Below are 25,878 nucleotides of genomic sequence, written 5' to 3'. Positions count from 1 at the left end.
TGAGTCTGGCTGTTAGAAACCTGTTTCCTCTATGGCTGCTGTCAATCTATGTTTAACTTTGCGGTGACAGTCACAGGGGAAAAAAATTGGAAAAAATAGTAGCAAGGACGTTCAGTCTCCCTCCCTCCCTCCCTCCCTCTCTCTCATACATATGCACATACAGCCATGTATTACACATACGTATCTACACACACACACACACACACACACACACACACACACACCTGACAGAGGGTCCAAAGATATATCAGATCTTCTTTTCTTTTCTTTCTTTCTTTTCCTCTAAGAAAGCCCAGGCTCCTACAGAAAGGACAGGAAGTGTTAGACTCACCCTGCTGGAGAGTAGGTCCTGGGGGGGAGATCCCTAAGCTCTGCGTAGTTAGGATCTTAGGGCCCATCCAGCCTGGCTAGATCTGGGGAACATGAGCACACTCTTGTCTCTGTCCTTCTTTCCGTCTCTTTCTTTGCTTTATTGAGGCATAACCGCCCAACAATAAACTGCGATATATGAAGCATACAGTTTGGCCAATTTGACAGGTATGTTATACCCACAAGACTATCATCACGACCTCTTGTGAATCTACCTGACACGCTCAGGTTTCTGTTATTTCTTTCTTTCTTTTCTTTTCTTTTTTTTTAAGTCTGTTCATTTATATTGAGGGAGGGAGAGAGAGCATGAGGAGGGGAGGGGCAGAGAGAGAGAGGGAGAGAGAGAGAGAATCCCAAGCATGCACTGTGCTGACAGTGCGATGCAGGGCTCGAACTCACCAACTGAGATGATGACCCAAGCCGAAACCAAGAGTTGGATGCTGAACCGACTGAGCCACCCAGGCGCCCCCCCCCCAATTTTTTTTCTTCCAGATTTCTGTTTTTAAAAAGGTATCTTCCCCGGTGAATATATTTAGTGATCCGTGCGCTTGAAGGAGTGTGTGCCCAACAGTGTGTGTACTTTGTGAGGTTTGAGCACAGTCTAGGGATTGTGTATCTAAATGCTCACGGGTCTAAAAATGTGTGTCTCCAAATATGAATCTGGATGGATAGGGTTCCCGTGTGGGAATTTAAAAAAAAATTTTTTTTTAAATGTTTATTTATTTTGGGAGCGGGGGGCACAGCATGAGTGGGAGAGGGGCAGAGAGAGAGGAGAGAGAATCCCAGGCAGGCCCCACCCTGTCAGCACAGAGCCCGATGTGGGGCTAGAACTCGAGAAACCGTGAGATCATGACCTGAACCGAGATCAAGAGCTGGGCAGTTAACCGGCTGAGCCACTCAGGTGCCCCTGGGTTTTGTTTTTTTTTTAATTGGTTGGGCCATAAAGGTTTTTGAGCCCACCTGACACCCAGAAGAGGGATTCCATCGGAGAGAACTTGCAGTCACTCTCTCCCATATGAGGTTTCCCCCACTTTTTAGTGGTAAGGTACCAAAGGCACTCATTTTTATCAGGAGGTAGTCTAAAGCAGTACATTTTTCCAGTCCAGTCCAGTCCAGGGCCCCTCCGGACGTTCCCTGCATGGATGTATGACGTGTGACTTGACTAAGAGGGCCAACCTGCGTGCGGTTTGTGGACTCTGTCTTGCTCCCTTAGGGTCCCACCTGGGCGAGGTGTTGAGACCCCCTGACTTCTTGGGCAGAAGCCACCTGAGCTGCCACTCATCGTTGCATAAGGTTAAGGGGGGACTCTGGAGGCGGGCTGCCTGGGTTGAAGTCCCTTTGATTGGGCATAGTTACTGGACTCAGTTTTCCTCCTCTGTACAATGGGGAGAACACAAGCATTGTTTTCATCACTGTGAGGACCAAACGAGATAATCCTCGGAAAATTCGTAGTGCTGAGCCTGGCAAAGAGTAAGCACGATTAGTGATGAAGTCACTGACTTACTGCCCAACCGATCTGTTTGCAACAGGGCAGCTCCTTCCAGAACACACGCTCGGAAACCCTTTGCCCTGCCCTGGCCACATTAGGTTCCGAAAAACTGAGATTTTAAAGAAGTTCCTCTTACTGTGGTTGCACAACAGCTACAAACATTTGTCTTTGTGGTTGAGTCGGTTCATTCCCCGAACATGCCATCCATTCAAGGGCTCTTTGCCCCGCATTATGCTTTGGAAAAATGAACAAGGACAGAAAAGCCGTCCGCGTGATTAAATCGCCAGGACAGTTCGGGACACTGACGAGCCGCTGATTTTTGATGTCAACGGCCCGGTGCCTTCACGATGCCCTCTCTCTGCTTGGATGCGGGTACCAGGCGGAGGCAGGTGCGTGGCAGGGTTCACGCGTTGGGCTGCAGTCACGCACCCGCACGCCGCCGGGCTCCTAATGACACGACGTATTCCCTCAGCCCAGCTGTGATCCCCAAGCTGGATTTGGGAGTTATTTCCCCAGATGGTTGACAGCTTGGAAAAGATATTTAAAAACTCGACTCGTCCAGAACGACGTTTGCTCTGTGAAACACGTTTTTGTAAGGTTTTCACTGAAGCTGTCAGCAGCGTCCAGAGCGATCCCTAGAAATATTTAGGTGTTAAAAAAAGGTCACGTGGGCATTTCATTTCTCTGCTCGCGCAACAATGGCTGTGTTTGCAAGCGGCCGTCCCCCCGATATTAACTTACCTCGCCATTAAGAGGCATTTTTTCTTCCTGCTTAAATCATTGTGTAAGGAGCCTGTATTTATGAGGTATGAGCTTTCTGGTTGGGACCAGGAAATGAACCCCTAATAGAGAGACATAATTAAGATTTTTGGCCCTCGCGAGGGTGTTTTGTTTTTTTTTTTTCAAAAGCAAGAATTCCCAACAATTATTCTCATTAATTTTTACAACCTCTGTCTCACTGGTCCGAGCTGGCATTTATATTTGTTTTTTTTTCCCCACCGCCACCCCCCCTCCCCCGGATGTCCGGTTATATGCTGACTTTGGAGGGAAGTCAGTTTCAGTGGAGCCTTTTAGTGGAACTCAGACGTCTGACTCTATCAGCCTGTGTGCCCGTGAGTGAGCAAGCCACAGCACGCGGCGGTGTGTCAGGAAGGACGTATCCTAGAGGCGGTTGTACAGAACAAGGCGGACTTTGCCACCTTCAGCCAAGCTTGTAGGTTCACGTTTCTCCAGGGTGATAATTCTTAATAACCTACGGGCGTCTGGACTCAGTCTACAAAGCCAGATGTGTGTAAGATCAACCTACCTAGGGGTACGTGTAGCAGATTGTGTTTGTCCTATGCGATCATACTTTTGGAAGCTCAAAAACCTTTTGGTTTCTGGAAGCAGTAAACCTTTTGGTGAGGAGTGGTGTCAGGGAAAAAGATTTTTGCTGATAAAAGACTTCCTCCGCCCCTTGCCCCCCCCCCCCCCCCCCCCCCGCATAATAATTGTTTGTCCTGAGCGCTTGGAGGAACAGTGACATCATGACATCATGGACCAGGCATTAATTCAGCCCCGATACCACACCCTGACTGTCTTCAATATTTCCAGAGACTGGCTTCAGTCACTTGAAGGCGGGGGGCGGATTGGGGGCGTGGAGTGCAGCAAGGATTCCCTCCCTCCCTTCTTAAATGATGGAATATTTACTTAGCATATCGAGAATCTCTCCCCCTCCTTTAATTTTTTTATTTTTTTTCATTTATTTAAAAAAAATTTTTTTTAACGTTTATTTATTTTTGAGACAGAGAGAGACAGAGCATGAATGGGGGAGGGTCAGAGAGAGAGAGAGAGACACAGAATCCGAAACAGGCTCCAGGCTCTGAGCTGTCAGCACAGAGCCCGACGCGGGGCTCGAACTCACGGACCGCGAGATCATGACTTGAGCCGAAGTCGGCCGCTTAACCGACTGAGCCACCCAGGCGCCCCTCTCCCCCTCCTTTAAAAAACAAAAACAAAAACGTGATTTATGGTCAGTTGGGTTGCATTTTATTGTGACAAAGCCTGAGTGGGAAAAAAAAAAGCTCCAGGAGGGGATGGGTCTTTGGACTCCAAAACAGAAGTGGCTTCGGGAGTGCACATGTTAAAGACTGTTTTCCTAAGAGATTTTATAGACTTTTCTACTCGTTCTGAAGAGTCAAGTCAAGATCAGGAAGTTGTAGGAATGGGCATGGTTTAAAAAAAAAAAATGAGGGGAGAAGGAATGTGTATACACATAAATACCCACACCTACTTTAAAAGTTTTAAAATAGATTTTGTTTTTATAAGAGAAGTTTTAGGTTTACAGCAAAGTTAAGTGGAAAGTATAGAGAGTTCCCATAGACCCCTTGCCCCCGACCCTTCCCAAAGGCTCCCTCACCATCAACATCCCCCACCAGAGTGAGACATTATTACAATCGATGAATGCACATTGACACATCGTAATCACCCGGAGTCTAATTTAGGGTTCACTTGTGGTGTCGTACATCCTGTGGGTTTGGACAAACATGTGAGGACGTGTGTCCGCCGTTAAGTATCACACAGAATAGTTTCACTAAATGTCCTCTGGGCTCTGCCTTTTCATCCGTCCCTCCCCACACAACTTCTGGCCACCATTGACCTTTGCCTTTCTAAAATGTCCTATGGTTGGATTCATATACCAGATCTTAAAAACGTTAATTTTATATGTTTGTTTTTTCATCGCAAACGCACACACATGTACACATACACAATATAGTGATTTCACGCTCATTATAGAGTCTTGGGGTGGGAAGGAAACCTTATAAAGCCATCTCTTCTGGAAAACAGAACATACCAGAATGCCTGCCCCCCCCCCCCCCCGATGTGCCACGGATGAATTATGGGTGCATTCACTAATTACTCCTGGTTTCTCAAAGAAACTTGCTCAGTTTCTCAAACAGTTTCTCAGTTTCTCTGCAGCTCTGCTACGGAGGGGTAGATGAGGTGTTTTTCGTGTGCACTTGGCATATGATGTGACCACAAAGAGAAAAGTGTTCTCGCTTTGATGATCTTTCCGTTCATCTATCAGGGAGAGAGTACAGAACCAATTTGTGTAAGTTCATCTCGAAAAGTGCCTCGTCTCCCCTCGCAACAAAGTGAGGGCGGGCCTTGGATTTAGAACTTTCTGTGGGTGCCAGCAGAGAGAATTTGATACAATAGTTTTCCTTTTATTGAATAGCTGGTGATTCCGGTTTGACGCGTAGAGGTTACATGTATAAAATAAACGTAAACAAGAAGTGCTTTGACTGAGATCACGATACTAAGCAGACCCGAGTGCCGTATAGATAGGGTACAATCATGATAACGAAGGTGAAGCTAGTGTCCCTGAATCTGCCCTGCTGGCTGTAACGGTGATTTGATGAGGGTGCCTGGGTGGCTCAGTCGGTTGAGCGGCCGACTTCAGCTCAGGTCATGATCTCGCAGTTCCTGAGTTCGAGCCCCGCGTCGGGCTCTGTGCTGACAGCTTGGAGCCTGCTTTGGATTCTGTGTCTCCCTCTCTCTCTGCCCCTCCCCGCTCCTGCTCGCTCTCTCTCTCAAAGATAAACATAGGGGCGCATGGGTGCCTCAGTTAAGCATCTGATTTTGGCTCAGGTCATGATCTCGCGGTTCTTGGGTTCGAACCCCGCTTTGGGCTCTGCGCTGATAGCTCAGAGCCTGGAGCCTGCTTCGGATTCTGTGTCTCCCTCTCCCGCTCGCACTCTGTCTCTCTATCTCAAAAACAAATCAAAACATTTTTTAAAAAGTAAACACATAAACATAAAAAAAGTCTCCTTTAAAAAAAAAAGGGATTTGATGCATAAACATGCGATTCACACACAGCTTTTAAGAAGTACTTCTAGCAAAGTCCATACGGTGGGACTGTTTCCCCTGTTCTGTTACTGAGTATTGTACGTTACAACCGAAATTTCCAAGAACAGGGATCGTGCTTCTTTGTCTAGAAGATTGAAGGGGTTTGGAGCGGTCTGACAGGTATCATGTATGTTACCGTTCTGTATTTTGGTATTGATTTAATTAGACACCGTCTTCTACCTGGGCTGGCTATAACCCTTGTCTGTGAAGCTGAATGAACCCGGCATGAGGCAGAGCAGAATTTTGGAAGCAGCCGACTTTTTCCAAACGGCGATCGCCGCCACGCTGCGGGGGGAGCGACACCGTGTCAACGCGCACAACTTTCCAGGCGGGGTCGGGGGGGGGGGGTCGGCGCACCGAGTGTCGGGGGCCTAGATCGTGTTTGGGGCACAACATGGCAGGATTAAAAAACAAACACAGCTGGAGTGATGCGGGGTATGACTCCACTTAATGGGCAAACCGAAACCAGGTTTTTTCCCCTTTTCCAAGCGGTCTGATCTAGGACATTTTTCAAAGCCTCCTGTCGAATGAAGCGGTGGGTTCCGTTGACGTGACTGGCTTAATTTGCCGCCTTTGGTTGCCAGAGGCTGCGTTTCCAGCCATCAAGTGAAAACCCAAGTTTCTCCCTCCCTCTCTCTCTCTCCTTCCTTCAGATCACCCAATTAAAGATTGAGAATAATCCCTTCGCCAAAGGATTCCGGGGCAGTGACGACATGGACCTACACAGAATGTCAAGAATGCAAAGGTAAGAAGCTGGAATTCTGGGCTCCTTTGTCCCCACCCAGAAAAGGGAGAAGCGGCCACCCACGGCTTAAACCTTAAAGGATGGGACAGCCTGGGGGAGGGGCGTGTGCCCCCTCGGGGGGCAGGACGGGGAGGAGGCACGAGGGAACTTGATGTTCTCCATCTGCCCTGGGGGGGGGGACAAAAGCAAGAACTTTCTCTCCCCTCTTTCTTTGCTGTCGCCCACCTTCCCGTGAAGTCAGTCCTTTCTCTTTCTTCCCATAAGTCACAGCCGATGAATGATTTTCTTTTTGGCAACAGCTCTCCGTAAATGAAAGGGAAGTTAATGACTTGATTTCCTGGGGGTGAAATACAGACAAACCTGACACCATGTGGTGGTCCGGGGCACTGGGGGGATTGGAAGCTGGTGATAAAAATTGCTCGGTATTTTTACATATCCTGTGGTCACGGTCGCTGATATGATGAATAGAAGGGGCTATAGCAAATGTACATAGTGGGAATTTGGTCTGATTTGAAAGGGTTGTACAAGCCTTGCCAAGTTTCTCAAACGTTCTCTTACCTCATGATACGCTTCCAAAATAACTTACCATATGGCGAGAGAATTAGAAATACATCTTGATTCCTTTGACCAGGAAGGGGTTTCTGTCCCCGCCCCCCCCCACCCGCCGCACCCCTTCTGGTGGGTTTAGTGTTTCAAAATAAAATGAGGTCATTTAGGAAGTTTTTCCTTATTCTTTCTGGAAGACACGAGAAGGGTGAGTCAGGCAGATGGACAGACAAACCCATTCAAAGACACAGAAGGGATCTAAGAAAGGGAGAGGGAGAACCCGCAGCGCTGGGGTTTTCACATGCGTTTGGAAATACGTGCCACGGAAACCGTGTTTAGCTGGTGGGGTCACCTGCTGTGATTTTGCACGCTTTTAGAAAGTGAATAACACCGATACCTTCAGATGCGCACACGTCCACCCCGCTTTATCATTGGGGTCCTTCACGATCGCGGGGGTAGTGAGATTTTTTTGTGGTTGTGGCTAAGAGAACCCAGTTCTTAAATTGTTAGAAAACGTTGGCGTCGAGTGTCTGCATTTTGGAAATTGGAGGTGGGTCAAGTCCACGGTCAGCGGAAAAGTTGACAGTAAGCACTGCATAAGGCCGGGAGGGGTCAACCTGTTTGTGGCCCTGGGCTCACAGCACCAAGCTGTCGTTTACACGGCGACCACACGCCCTCGCCACCCTGTTGGCTTCCTTTACGGCGTTGTAGCCTTTGATGGAGTCTCACCTCAGGCCTGCGGGTGAGGCTCTAGGCCGTGCAGGTAGGGACTGGATGCGAGCCACCCCGCTCCGGCCTGCACACCAGGGGTTTTTCCCTCACATCTTCCCTCCTTCCCACAAAGTCAAGAGCAGACGGGATGATGGACTGAAGGTGTTGCAAATCACCCCCTCACACGCACCCAGTCACCGGGTCCCGTCGATGCAGCCTTCTTAACATGTGTCCGAATTCACCCCCCCTTTCTCCTGCCAGGCTGTCGGTTCCAGCAGCCACAGCCTCCTGAGTTGTTTAGACCCTTCTAGGACATTCTCCAGGCAGCTGCCAAAGACATCTGTGTAAAACGCGAATCAGACGAGGTTACTCCACAGCCTAGAACACTCCCAGGCTTCCTGATGCCCTCAGGATGAGGTCGTCCAGACTCCTCGTGGAGGGCCACGCCCTTCCTGTCCGACCTGGCCACTCCTCCCTAGCTCTGTCCCCCTCCAGTGCCCCCGCTCTGTCTCAGTCATGCGGAAGGGGATGCTCGACACCTGTATTCTTCCCATTATTTTTGGCCCCTCGCAGGGCCAGGGCCCTGCGCTTTGGAAGCTGATGGGCTGGATGATAGACGTGAAAGGAGAGACAGGTGGGGAAGCACAGGTGTCGGAGAGCTTCACTGTCAGTGACCCCAGGGGACTCTGTCCTGAAGTTCTAAACACAGCTGGTTAGATATTTAGGCAGATGACTCTACTTTGGTCTGGGTTGGCTGTCCCTTTCATCCCCCGGGTACTGCAGATTCGCCGAGGGGTCGTCCCAGGGTCCTTTTTGGGGAAGTACTTGCAGAAGAGGTGGGAAAGGGTGGCCCGTAGTCAGTAGGCACTCAGTAACTGACATGTTGGATCGGAACTCTCAGCCCAAGAACCGCGTGCGTCTTTGCGGGCATGTTAGGAGCCACACCGGGGAACCAGGCTGGGAAAGTAGACACGGTCATGGGCCCAGTACTGTGGATGTGGTCCCTGAGAAGGAGACAGAGTAGGGCAGAGCGGGTCCAACAGAAGGCTTTGGGAGTCGGACGAACCCGGGTTCGATCCTCGCTCTGCATTTATCAGCATGCGACCTCAGGCAAGTGACTTAACCTCGCAGAACCTCAGTGTCTTCATCTGCAAAATGGGTATAAATAAATACAGCTTCCATTTTCCAGGGTTCTTGTAAGTGCCATATGAGAGGCTGTCAACAGGGTACTTGGTTCTTAGTCCACGCTCGATATAACGTATCTGATTTGGGGGAAGACTCTCCATTACTCCCAGTTTTGCCCTCGTTAAGCAGTTATTCTGGGCTGTGGTCCCAACTCCCAGTGACAAGTGGGGAAGATGGCTGTCCGGAGTCGGCTGTGATAATAGCCAGGCCGGAACGGCAGGCTCCCTGTTCGTCTTGTAATCCTGTTTCCTGTCCCCTGCACACCCGGTGACAGCTGGCTTGGGGTGGGGGGGGGGAAGCAGGAGGAATGACATTTCCTCTAATTCCAGCAGTTGGAAGAAGGGAGAGGGCCGGACCTTGACTCACAGTTAGCCCGCATAAATATCGTCCGCGTCCGCTTGGCAAATGTCTGGGCACTCACCCCGCTGTCTCTTCTCACCCAGCTCTCGGTGTTTTTTGAAAACGCAGATGGTCTTAGTTGTTTTGCGACGTCCGTGTACGATTTCTAATTCCAGAAAGACGACCGCTTACTATAAAAAAAATGGGAGAGCTGTGGGAAAAGCACAAAGAGGACGATACAATTATTTTAAAATCCTGCCTTTTAGCAGGCTGATTAAAATAATGCCAAGGTTATTCTGCAAGGTTAATCTGCGGCTTAAACAACATCTTCCCCTAAAAACCAATATTTCCCCAATTGCAGGACCCCTCCCCTGGTGACAGATGGATGATTTTAGAAGGTCTACGGACGCAAGCACATCAGGCTGATTTTATAGTTGCTGTTGCTTAGAATGAGGCTGCTTCTAAAGAAGGAGGAAGGGGGGAGGGAAGGGGGACGGTGAAGGCTGATTATTTAAGGGAAAGTATTTTTTTTTTTAATTTTTTTTTTTAACGTTTATTCATTTTTGAGACAGAGAGAGACAGAGCATGAACGGGGGAGGGGCAGAGAGAGAGGGAGACACAGAATCGGAAGCAGGTTCCAGGCTCTGAGCCATCAGCCCAGAGCCTGATGCCGGGCTCGAACTCACAGACCGCGAGATCGTGACCCGAGCTGAAGTCGGACGCTTAACCGACTGAGCCACCCAGGCGCCCCTATTTAAGGGAAAGTATTAACTACATAGCAGTAGAGCTGGAGTAAACGTTTGTCGAACTTGTCAAGGTCCTATGCAAATGGCCAAAATTTGGGAAATACCCCTAAATGCGCATCCTAACAAGAAAGGTGTGGGAGCTTCACTGCTGTTTGAAATGATCTAGAGCCTGGTTTCCCATAGAACATGGCTTTCTTTGAACTTTGCTCCAGTCTTTAAGATGTGTTCAGGCAAGTTGTGAACTTCCTAAGAGTCAGCAGGTGCTGGGGACCAAGGCCAAGGCCGCTGGGGCAGGAGGTGGGGGCCCTGGGGGGAGGGGAGATGGGGGAAGGAGCGGGTGGGAGTCAGGCTTTGTGGGAAGAGTGGCGTTTGCCCTGTTGGGAACAAGGGTTTTCTGGGTTGGATCAGGGTAGAAATGGGCAGTGATCTACAAGTCTTGGGGTCTAGAGTAGGGGTCACATTCTGAAGCTCTCTGAAAGCCAGCCGGGGTGGCCCGGTGACATGGTGGCATTAGGGGGCACAGCTGCTCCAAGAAGCATAGGATGCTCCACACAGAAGGGACCACAGGAGACAGCCTGTCCCCCAGTGTTCTCCCTTTTGCAGAAGGGGAAACTGAGGACCAGAGACTCATTAATCCATGCAGTTTCTGATCTGTCGATCCGTTATTCAGCGAACACACATTTGTGAAGGGCTCGCTCGACGCCGGGTCCTGAGGATGCAAAGGTGAATCTCCCGGGGGACGGGGTCCACTGGGGGAAAGTTCTGGAGGTGGGATCGGGGCCACCGCATGGAGTGGCTCCAGGGCTCCCCTACTCCACTGAGCCTCGGCCGCCTCCTCTGTGAAATGAGGGGTGACTGTAGAATCCACCTCCGGGGCTGTTGCCTGGGTGAATGAGATAATGGGCGCATCCTGATTGCTATTGCAAGGTAACAGGTGACGCCCAGGCTTCGCTGGGACGGGCTGGAAGGCTATGCCTTCTGTTCCGTGTGTGTGACTAAATCTGGGACAGCTGGAGCGCTAGACACCGCTTGCTCTGTGCCACCACGGCCCGCTAAACGGCCAAGGAAGTGTAGGCGACCTCAGACTGCCCATCTGCTGGCCCCTGCTCGGTGCTGCTCGTCAGTAGCACTGATGCTGAAAAGACCAGGCGTTGCTGGCGGCCACGTGTGCCAGGCAAAGCAGGAAGTCACCCCGCTCGTCTCGTTCGTGATTTGCGGGTCGGGAACTTGGAAAGGGCTCGTCTGGGCACTTCTCGCCTGCAGCCAGGTGTTGGCTGGGGCGGCAGGTAGCTGAAGTCACGCGTCCGGGCGTCCGGGATGGCACGCAGCTGTGATCGCCAGCTGGTGCTGCCTTTCGGCTGGGACCTCAGCCGGTGCGTGCGGCCCGCCCCGCGTGGCAGACTCCGCGGAGTCAGACTCCTCCCGGGGCTGCCGGCTGCTCCCAAGAGGACCAGGAGGGAGCCGTGAGACTCTTGCTTACCGGGTCTTGAAAACACGTAGTGTTACTCCTGCCGCATTCTGTGGCTTGCACGGGACTCACTGGGGTGGGGCCCGATCTGAGGCGCAGGGATCCCCCCTCTAGGGAGGAGAGTCGAAGAGGGTGTCCGCGTGTTTTAAGCCCACCCCAACATGCACGGAGGCATCTGGCAGGGGATGGGGCCCAGACTGAGGCTGGATTGATGTCAGGCCGACGTTGCGACGGGGTCCGTGCCCTCGTGAAGCCAGACGCCGGCTTGACCAGCCCAGGGCCCCGCGGCGAGTCAGGGCGCAGAGGCCTGGCTGTGAGCTCGGCCCCTTGAGGGTGGAGAGACTCCCCCTTGCTCCCCACCGCTTCCCCCATGCTTCTTGGGTCACCTTGCACAGAGGGCCATTTATGCAGCGTCATTGGGGTCTGTCACACTCGATGGACGGTGGTGGCTTCCGAGCCGGTCTGGAGCCGGGACACCCTGAGGCTCTGCTTTGCTGGCCTGGATTTGGAGCCCCCCGCCCCCCAGCCAGCCAGCGGCTAGGAAAGCTTAGGGCCCAGGATGTCCCAGCTCCACCCAGTAGGTTCCTGTTGTCTCTCCCAGGCCGTCTCTGCCCACCCACGCTGGAAACCCTTGTCACCGGCCTCTGCGCTCCTTAGAGTCCCCTCCATCTTTTTCTCCAGGGCTGGGCTTCTTAATCAGGGTCCCTTTTGAAAATCCGATGAAAGCCAGGGACTCTCTGAACAACTCACAAGATACAAATAGAAAAAAAAAAAAAACAAAAAAACATTTGCAAACGATTTCGAAGGATTCAGGGGTCCACCCCCCCCCTCCCCCCACCGCCGCCCTAAAAGGCTAAAGCCCTTCCGTTGGCACCTTCCCTCCTTCTCCAGCCCCGGCTTCCTGATTTTAAATGAATGTTGAGCCCTTAACCTCAAATGGTCACTTTCAAACGGCTTAGTGCTCTTGGAACCCCATGCTCGTGGTTAAAGGTAATCGGAATGCCCGGTTAATGAGGAGTGATTTGCAAGACAACATTCCAGAGACGGCATGAACTCCCCACTCCTTGCTGTACTTTTGGACACGGCTTCCCCCAGAGAAGTGTGAACTTACGGAAAATAAGAGGGGGTTGTGTTTGGGAAGCCAAGCCGGCCTAAGTTGTGAAATTGAGGTTTGTCCCAAGGGGGTCCCATGTTGGCTCCTGGTTGACCGGCAGGGATATGGATGCTGAGAACACCCCCCCCCCCGACCTTTTCTTGCTCATCTGCAGCACTGTCCCCACCCCCCCCCTCCGGCATACCTTCTCTTCAGGGACAGTGTCTGTGGGCACATCACTCATTCACGTGCGAGTAGCGCTTCTCAGACTTTTGGCAGACATCAAAATTACCTGGGGGTGGGGGGCTTGTTAAGAAAAGCAGGTTTCTGGGTTTCCTCCTCGGAGGTTCTGAATCGGTGGCTCTAGGGAGGGCTCAGAAACGGCCCTTTGGCACGTTTTCTGATGGAGGGGTGCCCTGCTCGCACCTGGGTAATCCCCTGGCTCTACAGAACGGGCAAGGGTGTTCAGGTAAATGTGTGAAATAGATCTGGAAATAGATCCCGTGTGCTGGGCTGTTGTGTAAAACCTAACCCTTTGCTGTAAGCGCTCAACTTTGGCTGAACGTGAGAAGTACCCGCAGTGCTTCCCCAGTGTTTTGTTATGAAAACTGTAAAACATACAGAAAACGTGGAAGAAGGGTACAGTGAGCACCCACAAATCTACTGCTTACATTCTACAGTTAATATTTTGTTACATATTTGCCCTATCAGCCATCTGACCACCCATCCATCCATCCATCCATCCACCCACCCATCCTCCCATCAATCCATTGACCAGTCCATCTTTCCATCCATCCATCCATCCATCCATCCATCCATCCACCCATTCATCCATTGACCAGTCCGTCTTTCCATCCATCCATCCATCCATCCATCCACCATCCACCAGTCCATCTATCCATCCATCCACCCATCCATCCATCTACCATCCACCAGTCCATCTATCCATCCATCCATCCATCCATCCACCCATCCACCCATCCATTCATTGACCAGTCCGTCTTTCCATCCATCCATCCATCCATCCATCCACCATCCACCAGTCCATCTATCCATCCATCCATCCATCCATCCACTCATCCATTCATTGACCAGTCCGTCTTTCCATCCATCCATCCATCCATCCATCCATCCACCATCCACCAGTCCATCTATCCATCCATCCATCCATCCATCCACCCATCCATTCATTGACCAGTCCGTCTTTTCATCCATCCATCCATCCATCCACCCACCAATCTATCTGTCCATCAATCCACCACCCCATCCATCCATCCATTTTATTTTTTTATGCATTTCATACTGAGTGGCAGTGGCAGACACGAGTATATTCCACTCCTCTATATTTCATGCATATCATTAACTAAGACTCCGTTTTTGCTCACAAATCTCTATTTTAGGTAAAGTTACATACGGTGAAATGCACAAACCATAAGGGCACCGTTCGCTTTTTGACAAACGCACATTCCTGTGAAACCCAAGCCCCCGTCGTAATATAGAACATTCCCCCACCCCAGAAACTTCCCTCATGCCCCATCCCAATTAATTCCTGCCCCCACGTCCCCACCAGAAGCAATTCAACTTTTATTTCCTTTATACTGTGGGTTTTTTCTGTTACAGAATTTGGTATAAATGGATGCTTACAGCGTGCACTCTTTTGCATAAGGCTTCTTTCTCCTGGGGAGCTTTTTAAGATCGCCAAGTCCAGGCTGCACCACGGAACAATGACATCAGACTCTTGCGGGGGGGCTGACGGTGGACTCAGGAGTCAGTATTTCTTTTCTTTGCTGAAAATTTTTTTTTTTAAATTGAAGCATAATTAATACATGGTGTTCCATTAGTTTCAGGTGTACAGGATAGTGATTCAACAATTCGATATATTGTTCAGTGCTCGTCAAAATAAGTGCATTCATTTTTTTTTTAATGTTTATTTTTATGTTTGAGAGAGACAGAGACAGAATGCAAGTGGGTTAGGGGCAGAGAGAGAGGGAGACACAGAATCCAAAGCAGGCTCCGGGCTCTGAGCTGTCAGCACAGAGCCCGACGCGGGGCTCGAACCCACGAGCTGCGAGATCATGACCTGAGCCGAAGTCGGACGCTCAACCGACTGAGCCACCCAGGCGCCCCCACAGTGAATGCATTCTTAATGTCCTTTAACTATTTCATCCGGAGTGAACATTTGTTTCCCTTTAATTCTCCCAGGTGGTTGTACTATGCAGCCAAGCTTGAAACCCACTCCAATCTCTAGCCATCCTCACTCTAAGCCCTGTATCTCAGCTGTCCCATCCCAGTCATGTTCTCACATAAGAAGTTTGTCTCCCTGGAGACCCGTTCCCTCCTAGGTGTTTGTGTCTGTTTTTAGGGGGAGAGACAGATTTTTATATTAGTACACAGGCCATTTAGCATTCTTGCAGAAGTGGTTGCTTTGGGGTGGCTTTGCCAAGGTCGTTGTTCGAACTGAAGGTCACCAGCAGCTCCTTGACTTACTTCTTTCTGCATGACCGAGGGGCTCCCGCGTGCGTCCCCTCGGAACAAAAGCCTCAAAACAGTCCCCTCTGGTAGAGGAAGCAGTTTGAGGAAGATCTGTTAGTCCGGGCCCTCCCAGTCTTCCGGCTTCCAGAAAGACCGCGGCCGGACCTCAGAAAGTCCCCTCCACCTTCCCATCCTCCGTCTAAAATCATTAAAAAAAAAAAAAAAGCTAGTAAAGCAAAGACATGGTTAAACTTGTTGAAACTGATAGTTTTAGGAGACTGAACCGAGGCGGATTGTACCCTTACCGTGAGCCCCATCGAAAGTTTCGTTTGCACTGACCTTTCCTGTCTGTAGCCTCACATCCTAGCCCTTACTTTGGGGGCTCACAGCTATGCTATGCGACGTGGGCCTTGGTAGTCCCGTTCTGCGAGTGGAGAAACTGAGGCGAAGATTGATGTCCTCAGCGGTCCATGAAACTATTCGCGCTTTCTCTGTGATCCCAGAGCTGTCTCTGGACCGCTTTTGAGGAGGTGATAACAAGAATGACCCTCTCCCTGGAAACATTGACAAATTCTAAATATCTGATGTTTGGGCAGAGTAGGGGGGGTGTTCCTAGACCAATCAGAGCCTGGGCAAGGGAGGTATCTCTGCTTCAGAATCGAGTAACGGGCGATTTGTAAGCTGGTGCTCATCGAGCTGTGTGTCCCGCCGACGGGCTCAGCCTTTCCACGCATCGTATTGTTTTACAATCCCACGAGGCAGTGGATTTTACTGTTCCCGTTTTACAGACAGAAAACTGAGGCTCAGAGAAAGGTGGAAGCTAGCCAGCTCCACCGTGGCCACGTTTGTGGCTGGTGAGGCACATCCGCGAGGCCTGACTTGAGAGCCCCGACTCCACACGACCACCCTGATACTCAGTTACCCGGAGATTCAGCCGGGGAGCCCCGAGTTCTCAAACCGAAGTGCCGTAAGGTGGGGGCTCACAGCCACAGAGGGAGAGGCGCCTTGGAACTTCTTGGTGCCCCCTCGAATCCTGCAGCCCTGGTTGTCGAACCAGCGGTGGGAGAGGGTGTCCAACTTCTTAGCGCGCCCGGTTCTCACCGCGCCTCCTGCAGCGTGCTGGTGCGGCATGAACTGAGTCATAAGAATAATGGCAAAGCCCTCTGTGCGCTGAGCTCCGTCCTGCCTGGGCTGAGCTGTCCCCGGTCCCCCCAAGCGTCCACGCACGTGAGATCAGAAGAGCGTCCCTGAGCGTACTAGAGAGTGAATAAATCGCCAAGGCCCTTGTGGGATGGTGGGAATTTTAATCACAGATTAAGGTACCAGCAGAGGAGGGATTTGCTCCTCGGGGACAGGGATTTTGCAATCCCAGTCTTGCCCCAGCAAGCCGCTTCGGTTGTTTGAGAAGGGCTCGCCGGGCTTGGCGGGGGTTGGGGGCGGGGGGCGGGGGGGAGCGACAACACCCCTCCCCCCCAGCACCCAGCACCCCTGCCACCTGCTCCCGTGAAAAGGCCGATTCAGTTGGCTGCAGTGGAAGACCTTCTCGGGGGCGTTCATTAGCTGGCGGCGGGCAGTTTGGCCGCGGATCGCAGTATTCCCTTGTAACGTTTTACAGCCCAGACCCGGCGACAATGGCGTCATTCACTGCACTCGCTCACGTGGAACAGAATGTGAGCGGGGGCCCGAGCCGGGGAGAAGCTGCTCTGCGGGGCGCCGGCACCCAGGGCGAGCGGAGGGGCTGAGGACCCCGGCTTGTGTCGGGCGAGCCCGGACTGAGCACAGCCCGTCCTTGAGGATGTGGCCGCGGCCGGCAGAGAGCAGGGGTGGGGGCGGGGGGTGCCCTTCGGTAAACTCAAGGCCGCTCAAACGGTAGGATTGACAGGTTGACCAGTAGAACTTGATGTTGCCCGATGCAGCCCATCTCCAGCTGCTGCCACCAGAATGCCTTATGCAACAGGGCGGCTGTGTTGCCCAGGCTGTTGTTGTGAAGGCAACAGTTCCCTGCGATCGAGTGTAAGTGAGCTGGCAAGTGCTTTGGAATAGCACTGAGCCGGGACGAAGCTCGGCTTTATCCTGTGCTGTGCCATCTGGGGAAAGTTGCTTGACCTCTCTGAGCCTCAGCTTCTTCACCTCTGAAGTGCATGTAATCCTACCAGTGAGGTGGGCATATCGCCCGGATCAAATGAGGGTAAAGCTTCAGTTCATCGCCCAGAAGATGAGGGTAAGGCTGGAAAAAAACAAAACAAAACAAAACAAAACCCCCAGCACTGTGTTGCTGCCCTCTTCCTAGATGCACAAGGGCTTTTCACCGTTTTACTTTTACCCCCTTTGTGCCCTGGATTCTTTCTTTTTGTTTTTTTAACGTTTATTCGGTTTTTGAGAGACAGAGACAGAGCGTGAGCGGGGGTGGGGCGGGGAGAGAGGGAGACGCGGAATCCGAAGCGGGCTCCAGGCTCCGAGCTGTCGGCCCAGAGCCCGACGCGGGGCTCGAACCCATGGGATCGTGACCTGAGCTGAAGTCAGACACTCAATGGACTGAGCCGCCCAGGCGCCCCTCCTGATCCTGATTTTTTTTCTAATTTTTTTTTTTTTACATTTTATTTATTTTTGACATACAGAGAGAGAGAGAGAGACAGAGCACAAGTGGGGGTGGGGCGGGGAGAGAGGGAGACACAGAATCCAAAGCGGGCTCCAGGCTCCGAGCTGTCGGCCCAGAGCCCGACGCGGGGCTCGAACCCACGAACGGCGAGATCGTGACCTGAGCCGCAGTCGGAGGCTAACCCAGGCGCCCCAAGCGCGCTGGATTCCTCACTGCCGCTCTCGAGCTGTAGAGGAAGACAGTTTGTCTTCCCCGCTGCAAGGACGTTAGACGCTGTCTTGTGGCTACTGACGGCGTTCCTTTGGTGCATTGGGGAGCCCGGGGAAAATCCCCCCCGTGTTGGTCGATTGCCGGCGCTTTCCCCCCTTTGTGTCGACCCCGTACCGATGGAGGGGACGCTTCGCCGTTGCACGCTCCTGTTTTGACACCTGTCAGATGGACTTGGAGGGAGGTGTTCCTGACTGACGGTGGGGATGATGTCTCAAGCGCCTTGCAGAGAAACAAGCTGTGAGGGACAAGTGGCTGTTGGGATAATGTGGCTCTCCCACTTCTGGGAGTGTTAGTAATCAAAAGCAGGGTTTGGCCTTTGCAGAGAGTTGTTTTGCAAGTTGGCAGCACTGGAGGGGAGAATTCCATGGAGTCCATTGATACATTCTCTTGTAAAATCCCGCGGCCAACATTTTTTGGGAGTTGTTTTCTTTAATTAAAAAAAAAATAACCTTCCCCATTAAGAACATACGACCCAAAGAGATTTCCCCCTTCCTGTCGGAGCTCTGGCAGCCCAGCTCTGGAACTAAGCAGACCCGAACAGAATTGCCAGCAAGAGTTGACAACTTTTATAATGTTTTATTATTATTCTAATTTTTCTTCTTCTTCTTCTTCTTCTTCTTCTTTTTTTTTTTTTTTCCATTACGTAGCTGGAACCTCAAAGAGAGGACCGTAAAGCTAATTTTATTCCTTTCAGGCCTCTGGCCCCAGGGGGGAGTTCTGAGTGTTGTGGCTGCTCAGGACGGCTCCAGCTTGGGTTCTGAGATGGCCCATAGCACGGGAAAGCTCTGCCAGGGGACCCCCGGGTGTCGTGAGGGTTCTGTGCCCTCATGGAAACTTGGCGGATGCTCTGCGTCCCCTGCCTGGCTACTCTGACGTGCTTTCGCGTGACAAACAAAGTCCGGGGCCAGGGTGGAGATCATTCCAGCGCCCGAAGGGTGGGAGAAGCGGGAGAGGAATCTTGGGCCCCGGTCCCTGCTCTCCTAAAAGTATACTGTGTTCTGAGAATGGAAAGACACCATCAGGAGCCTGCGGAGAAGTCGTTAGGGGACGCCTGGGGTAGAGTCCTGGTGGTGGGTCTTTCTAGCTCTGTGACCAGGGGCGGCAAGTTGCTTCTTCTCCCAGGGCCTTGGTTTCCTAATCTGTAAAGTGGGGACAAAACCAGTCCCTACTTCCTAAGGGTCACAGAAAGGATGGAGAGGGCCAATGCAGCCCACCCTTCAGAATGTGCTAGATGCAGCACTCTTTGGACATGACATGATTTCACGTGCGCTCTTTTCAAACGTAGATTTATTTTTTTTTTAAGTTTAAAAAAAAATTTTTTTAATTTGTTTTTATTTTATTAAAAAAAATTTTTTTCTTAATGTTTTTATTTATTTTTGAGACAGAGAGAGACAGAGCATGAGCAGGGAAGGGGCAGAGAGAGAGGGAGACGCAGAACCGGAAGCAGGCTCCAGGCTCTGAGCCATCAGCACAGAGCCTGATGCGGGGCTCGAACTCACAGACTGTGAGATCGTGACCTGAGCCAAAGTCGGACGCTCAACCGACTGAGCCACCCAGGCGCCCCTTTAATTTGTTTTAAATGTTTGTCCATATTTCAGAGAGACAGTGTCAGTGGGGGAGGGGGAGAGAGAGCGGGAGACGCAGAGTCGGAAGCAGGCTCCAGGCTCCGAGCTGTCGGCACAGAAGTCGGCCGAAGTCGGCCTCTTAACCGACTGAGCCACCCAGGCGCCCCTCTTTGAGTTCAATGAGTACTTATTTCAGTTCCTCTACAGTTGCCGCCGCTTTGCAGATCTCGTCGCTCAGAGTGAGGCTAAACGCACTCGGCGAAAAACGGATTGAAAAACGTGATTCGTAAAAGAAGAGTTTTGGTTTATGGCAAAAATCACAGCTGAGTTTGGGATTTACTGATACGTATTTCTTCTCGGGAGGCGGTCGTAGCCTGTTTGGTGGCATGGGCCTCTCTGGTGGCCTCGTGAAACTGACGTGTCACTTCTCAGAGTAACACGATTCGACGCATCGTAGCAGTTGTGTGGATTGCAGAAGAAAACCAGTTGTGTTAAAATACAGTGATGGAAGTATTTTTATTATTTATTAATTCTTTAAGAGAGAGCGTGAGTGAGCGAGGGGCAGAGAGAGAGAGGGGGAGAGAGAGAGAAAATCCCGAAGTGGGGCTTGAGCTCAGCTGAAGCAGGGCCCAAACTCACGGACCGAGAGATCATGACCTGAGCCGAAAGCCAAAGCCGGACTCTTAACCGACCGAGCCACCCAGGTGCCCCTCCTCATTCTTTTTCAATTCTGTGTAATATTCCATTGCTTGGCTCTGTCAAAGTTTACTTAGCCATCAATGAGGGCATTTCAGCCATTTCTAGTTTTTCCCTGGGCTGCAGGGAAAAGCCTCAGGCTTATGTCTTTGCGCACTGACCTGGTCAACTTCTTAGGGAAATTCGTCGTAATTGGATTGCGGGATCTGCATTATTGTATATTAAAAAAAAAAAAAAAAGGGATGCCATCCAGTCGCCTTCCAGTAAGGATGGGATGGGTCACCCCTCCATCAGCCTGCACACTGATTGTGGTTTTCCTGTCCCCGATTTCCTCTCCCCACTCCAGATGTCAGCAGCCCCCTTCCCTGCATGGATGAGCGCACGTTGGGGGTCAGACTATAATCTTCTTATGAGCACGGATGCTCCTCTCAGTTCTCCCTGTTTTGAAAGTAATTATCGGGGCGCCTGGGTGGCTCAGTCGGTTAAACGTCCGACTTCGGCTCGGGTCACGATCTCGCAGTTGGTGAGTTCGAGCCCCGCGTCCGGCTCTGTGCTGACAGCTCGGAGCCTGGAGCCTGCTTTGGATTTTGTGTCTCCCCCTCTCTCTGCCCCTCCCCTGCTCATGCTTTGTCTCTCTCTCTCTCTCAAAAATAAATCAACATTAAAAAATTAAAATTATTTATTAAAATTAAAAAAACAGTTTTATTTATTTATTCATTTTGAGAGACAGAGAGAGCATGAGCACGGGAGGGGCAGAGAGAGGGAGAGAGAGAATCCCAAGCAGGCTTGGTGCGGTCAGCATGGACCCCGGGGTGGGGCTCGAACTCACGAACCTTGAGATTGTGAGCTGAGCTGAAATCAAGGGTCGGACGCTTAACCGACTGAGCCGCCCAGGTGCCCCTCAATTCTCCCTTTTATCGTAGAGCCACCCCACCTCCCGACTCCTCTGCAGACTCTTCTTCTGACCCTCCTCACCCACCCAGCTTCCTGTGGGGCTCCCTCCTTCCCGGGGGGGAGGTTCCTGGTGAAATTCCCAAGCTCTTATGAGGAAAGGAGTGGGAATTCCTGGTGTGAAAGCTGAAGGCAAGGGAATGTGGCGCGTGTGAGCCAGACGAGTGTGAGAAACCAGATTCTGAGCACCTGGGAGGATGCTCTTCGTAGGATGTCAGTGGATTTTCTTCTGCTTGGTTTCCCCATGTGACGCCTGAGGCTCAGAGGGGCACACGGTCTATAAGTGTTGGAGGGGGGGCCTGAACCTGAGCCTGCCCAGTCCTAGATCCTGTGCTCTGTTCTCTGTTTCCTTTGGCCCTGTTCTGCCTTCCCTCCTCTCTTTCTCTCTCCTTACTCTCTCAAAACGACCACAGTAATGATGACGGCCGTCGTTTGTTGAACGCTCGCTCTGTGCCAGCTACTGTTCCCTCTTTCACACGTATGAATTTCTTTTTTTTCCCTCAACGACCCTTTGAACTGGGGATTTTTACTCTCCTTGTTTCACAGATGGGACAACCCAGGCACGGAGGAGAAGTTAAATATGATGTCAGTGGTGACCAGTAGAACAGCTCAAAAGGAAATTGTAAGGCACAGATTAGGGTAGCCGGGGATCGTTCCTGACTATTCTAGAGGGTCAACTACCTTTTTCCTAATGTTGACCAAAGACCTGAGCGCCGTTTTAAAGATGGAAACCCAGGAGTTAAGCCTAAGTGACCCCGACTACTCAGCTCTTTTAGCTTTTGAATTAGGGAATTCAAAGACATACGCAGCAGATTGAAGTATTTCAAGACGCTGTGTGTTCATTGATCATGAAGAGGGTTCCTCAGCGGTGGAGCTCATGTAACTTTCGGTATACATACAGAACTATACGTAAACCCACTTGCCTAACGTATAAGGCATGAAAAGTTAGTGCCTAAATATATATGTCTGTTTATTTGATGCACTTGAGTACAAGTGGACCGCTTCACTCATCAAAGACGCCTTTGTTTCTTATGCTGTGACACATTTCTGGTGGATTCTTGGATCCCGTGGCTCAGCCAGCGGGGGGGGGGGGGGATCTGCATCGGGGGCACTGATCCACAGTATTTCTCACCTTCTCTCTTTCAGTAAAGAATATCCCGTGGTTCCCAGGAGCACAGTAAGACAGAAAGTAGCCTCCAACCACAGTCCTTTCAGCAGTGAGCCTCGAGCTCTGTCCTCCTCGTCCAACTTGGGGTCCCAGTACCAGTGCGAGAATGGTGTATCCGGCCCCTCCCAGGATCTCCTGCCCCCGCCCAACCCATACCCACTGCCCCAGGAGCACAGCCAGATTTATCACTGCACCAAGAGGAAAGGTGAGTGTGATACTCCCTGCCTGCCCACCTTGCCTTTCTGTTTCTCCCTTCCTTTCCTTGGGGGAAGAAAAGTACACACAACTGCATTTGTTTATTTAAAAAACGTAAGCAATATAAAAACTCAACAGAGGTTGTAAGAAACTCAAACCATTATCTGTAGAACTTGACATGTCTCCTCCAGTTCTGGCCCCTTCCCTTGGGGAAAACGTGTTTGAAACGTCCAGCCTTATTTGATTCGTTTGCACCCGCACGCGCAAGCACACGAAAACGGTTTTGTTTTTGCTTTTAACGGCTGATGTTATGCCGTCTGAATATCGCAACGTGCATTTCTTAAACTTGAGGCTGTGCTGCGGAGGATCTTTTCACGAGCCTACAGCTGCCTCGTGCTTTTTAGTTGCCGAAGGGAGAGCGTTGCCCCCAACGGGTGAAGCCGCGTCTGCTTTTCCAGCCCCCACTGGCAGACACGGTGGTTGCTTCCAGCATTTTCGTTGTCTCCCGCGAGCCATGCTGCAGGGAGCTTTCTTACAGTTGGATGTGCTTTGGTTTATGTGCTACGGTTTCTCTTGGGTGGGTGGTTTCTGAGCTCGTCTTCTTGCCTTTCTAGATCAAAACCAACACCCAAAAAAGAAAGAAAGAAAAGAAAAATCACAACGGGGTGTTTTTCTCTCCTTCGCGTTTTGTCTTTAAATCTGGTTTGAACTCTGTCTGAGACGCTGCGTAGTGTTCTTGGCCGAATGAGAAATGGGGACTTTTCCTGAGTCATCTGAGTCTAGGGCTATCATACTGAAGGGAATTTCTGGTGGCATATTTTTCGAGCCAGAATCAAAGTGGTTGACATGGGGTGGGGGGTGTGCGGCTGAGTTCAGCTTTACTGGAACCGTTGCTTATGTGAGTGGCAGACAGGCACGGTGGGGACAGCGTGGGCAATGGGGCTGGAGGACCCAGGCTCGAGTCTCAGCTCTGCCGCCAGCTTCTTGTGTGGCCTTAGCCAGGTGTCCTGGCGTCTCTGTGCCTCAGTTTCTCGCTTTGTAAATGGTGCCGAGTTCCCGAGAGCACCTGATACTCGGTGAGCACCCGGCAGGTGTTGGCTCTGGTTACGGCTGTCGCTCTAGGAAGTGTGTCTGTGGAGGGGGAGGTGGTAAGGCTCCCGTCCCAGTGAAGCTTCGAGAAAGATACGGGACGGAGGGGACTGCATACAATTGGGATGAATCCTGCCTTTGCCAGTTGCAAATTTTTATGATTAGGGGCAAGTTACTTAACTGTTCTGAGCCTTATTTTTTCTAATCTATAGATTTGGGCTCACGATTAGACCTGTCCCTTAGGCTTGGTGTGAAGATGTCATGAAATTGGGCTTGTCGTATATATATATATTGTTTAAGTTTTATTTTATTTATTTGAGAGAGACAGAGACCGTGCAAGTGGAGGTGGGGCAGAGAGAGAGGGAGACACAGAATCGGAAGCAGGCTCCAGGCTCCGGGCTGTCAGCACAGAGCCCGACGCGGGGCTCGAACTCACGGACTTCGAGATCGTGACCCGAGCCGAAGTCGGACGCTCAACCGACTGAGCCACCCGGGCGCCCCTCGTGCTTGTCATATTTAGCACAAGGTGGACCCAATAAGCAGTCACTGGTTTGCTCCGGCGGGCCCAGTGTGGCCTGATGTGTCTCCCAGACTCTGTAGCCAACTCAATGCCTTTGGAATTCCAGAGCCCAGTGTCTGGAACATCTTTAAAAACAAAAATGTATCAACTCACTAACGAGAACTGATGGAAACAGATGCTTTGGCAGTGTTCTCTGAGCTGAGGTTACTTGCGGAAAGTCGCACGGTTTGACTATGCGACGTGTACCGATCTCGCAGTTTGACGGAGAGAAAGGCCGTCATTGGTTCAAGCCCGGGGCTGGGGTGCTGATCCGGGTGAGGCTGTTTTCCAGGCTGAACCTGAAGCCCATCCACGCTCCTTGGATCCCAAAGGGTGGGACAATGATATCACCCCAACAGACCCCCTGGCCCGGCTCCCAGCGTGTCCGCTGTTGCGTGGCCTGGAGACCAGATGCGTGCAAAAATGTCTGCCTCTTCAGGCCCCAGCAGGGGTTGAGGATGTCACCTGGGGCGCAGGACCCTGCACGGAGATCCTGTTCTCTGTTCTGTGTAAGGGTGCCCCGCCCAGGCTCTCCACCGCGACCTTTCAACAACGCTGCTAGGTAGGTGCGGTTATTCACCCGCTTTACAGGTGGGGAAACTGAGGCCCAGAAAGGTAAACGCACGTGCCGAAGGCTCCCGGGGGGCAGAAGTTGAACCCATGCCTGGTCAGCAGTATCAGCGACGATCTCAAAACGCCATCCTCCGCTAGAGACCCGTCTCGAGACCGAGACTGGGTCAGACACACGGATGAAGAGCTCACCGGGTTTGAATTAGGGAGTTCGGTCGATTAAATTAATGCCAGACCAGAAGAAGGGGAGGAAGAAGTGAAAAAGAATCAAGGCACTTTTTTAAGGCTCGATATTTACAGCAGCATCCGTGTCAATGCTTTTTCGCCTGGAGGCGGCGGGGGGAGTCGGAAGGCTTTGAATGCCGGGGGAATGGACCCCCTCCCGTGATGGGAGCAGGTGACCCGCACAGGGCACTCGGTGGGGCCCTCGGGTGAGCCCAGGGTCAGCTTGAGATGGCCACGGGCGAAGCCAGTGGGGTGGCGACCAGTCTGTGGTAGGAGGTCACAGCAGCTGACGCTTTCCGGCTGCGGGCAAGCCCCCCGCTTTCTCAGCCCTAACTCCCTCTTCTGCAAAACGACAAGTGTGATAACAGCACCTCCCCCGTAGGGTTGCGGTGAGATGGAACGAGATGGTCTAAGGGCGCAGTGCCCATTAGCTGGCCGCCGCTCTGCGCTTCTGAAGCTCACGGTGGCGAGGGGGTCGGATGTCGTCCCGCGTGGTGACATAACTGATGACCATGGTGGGCTAATGCTGCAGAGGAGATGTGCAAAGTGCTGGTGCCTGTGACGCGTGGGTGGGGGGCGGGGGGGGGCGGGAAACCTCTGCCCTTCTCACCCCCCGCCACCCCCCCCCCCAAAGGGGAGCTCCCAGGGACAGCATTCCAGCCAAGCTCTGTCTGTCCTGCGTGCGCCTCGGAGACGACAAAAAGCAATTCATCATCAGCCTCCATTGTAAGGTGATAAGGAATCAGCCAGGTTTCCTTCCAGTTTGGGAGTCCCGCGAAGTGGTGACTCCATGGGTGGCTTTCCCCGCCCCCCCCCACCCCCCCCCTCCCCCCGGCCCCCTGCCTGCCCCACTATCTGACTTCCCTTCATTGTCTGTCTCCTTTCCAAGGAGCCCAGGAGGCAGGCCCAATGAAATGTCAAAGGGCCAGGCCGGCCAGAG

At 51.7% G+C, this 25,878-nt stretch overlaps 1 protein-coding gene across 6 annotated transcripts in view; it reads left to right on the top strand.

Moving 5' to 3' along the window:
• TBX5 (T-box transcription factor 5) overlaps nt 1-25,878 on the top strand; it is a 48,406-nt gene that overhangs the window by 14,568 nt on the left and 7,960 nt on the right. For all 6 annotated transcript variants that reach the window (XM_042910912.1, XM_042910909.1, XM_042910911.1 and 3 more), the window contains exons 7-8: nt 6,400-6,491; nt 22,279-22,505. In XM_042910912.1, coding sequence (XP_042766846.1) covers nt 6,400-6,491; nt 22,279-22,505 — 319 coding nt within the window. The remainder of the gene's footprint in view (nt 1-6,399; nt 6,492-22,278; nt 22,506-25,878) is intronic.

The sequence above is a fragment of the Panthera leo genome, chromosome D3, assembly GCF_018350215.1.
Source record: "Panthera leo isolate Ple1 chromosome D3, P.leo_Ple1_pat1.1, whole genome shotgun sequence".
Taxonomy (NCBI): Eukaryota; Metazoa; Chordata; class Mammalia; order Carnivora; family Felidae; genus Panthera; species Panthera leo.
This window is presented reverse-complemented; position numbering and strand designations above follow the sequence as displayed.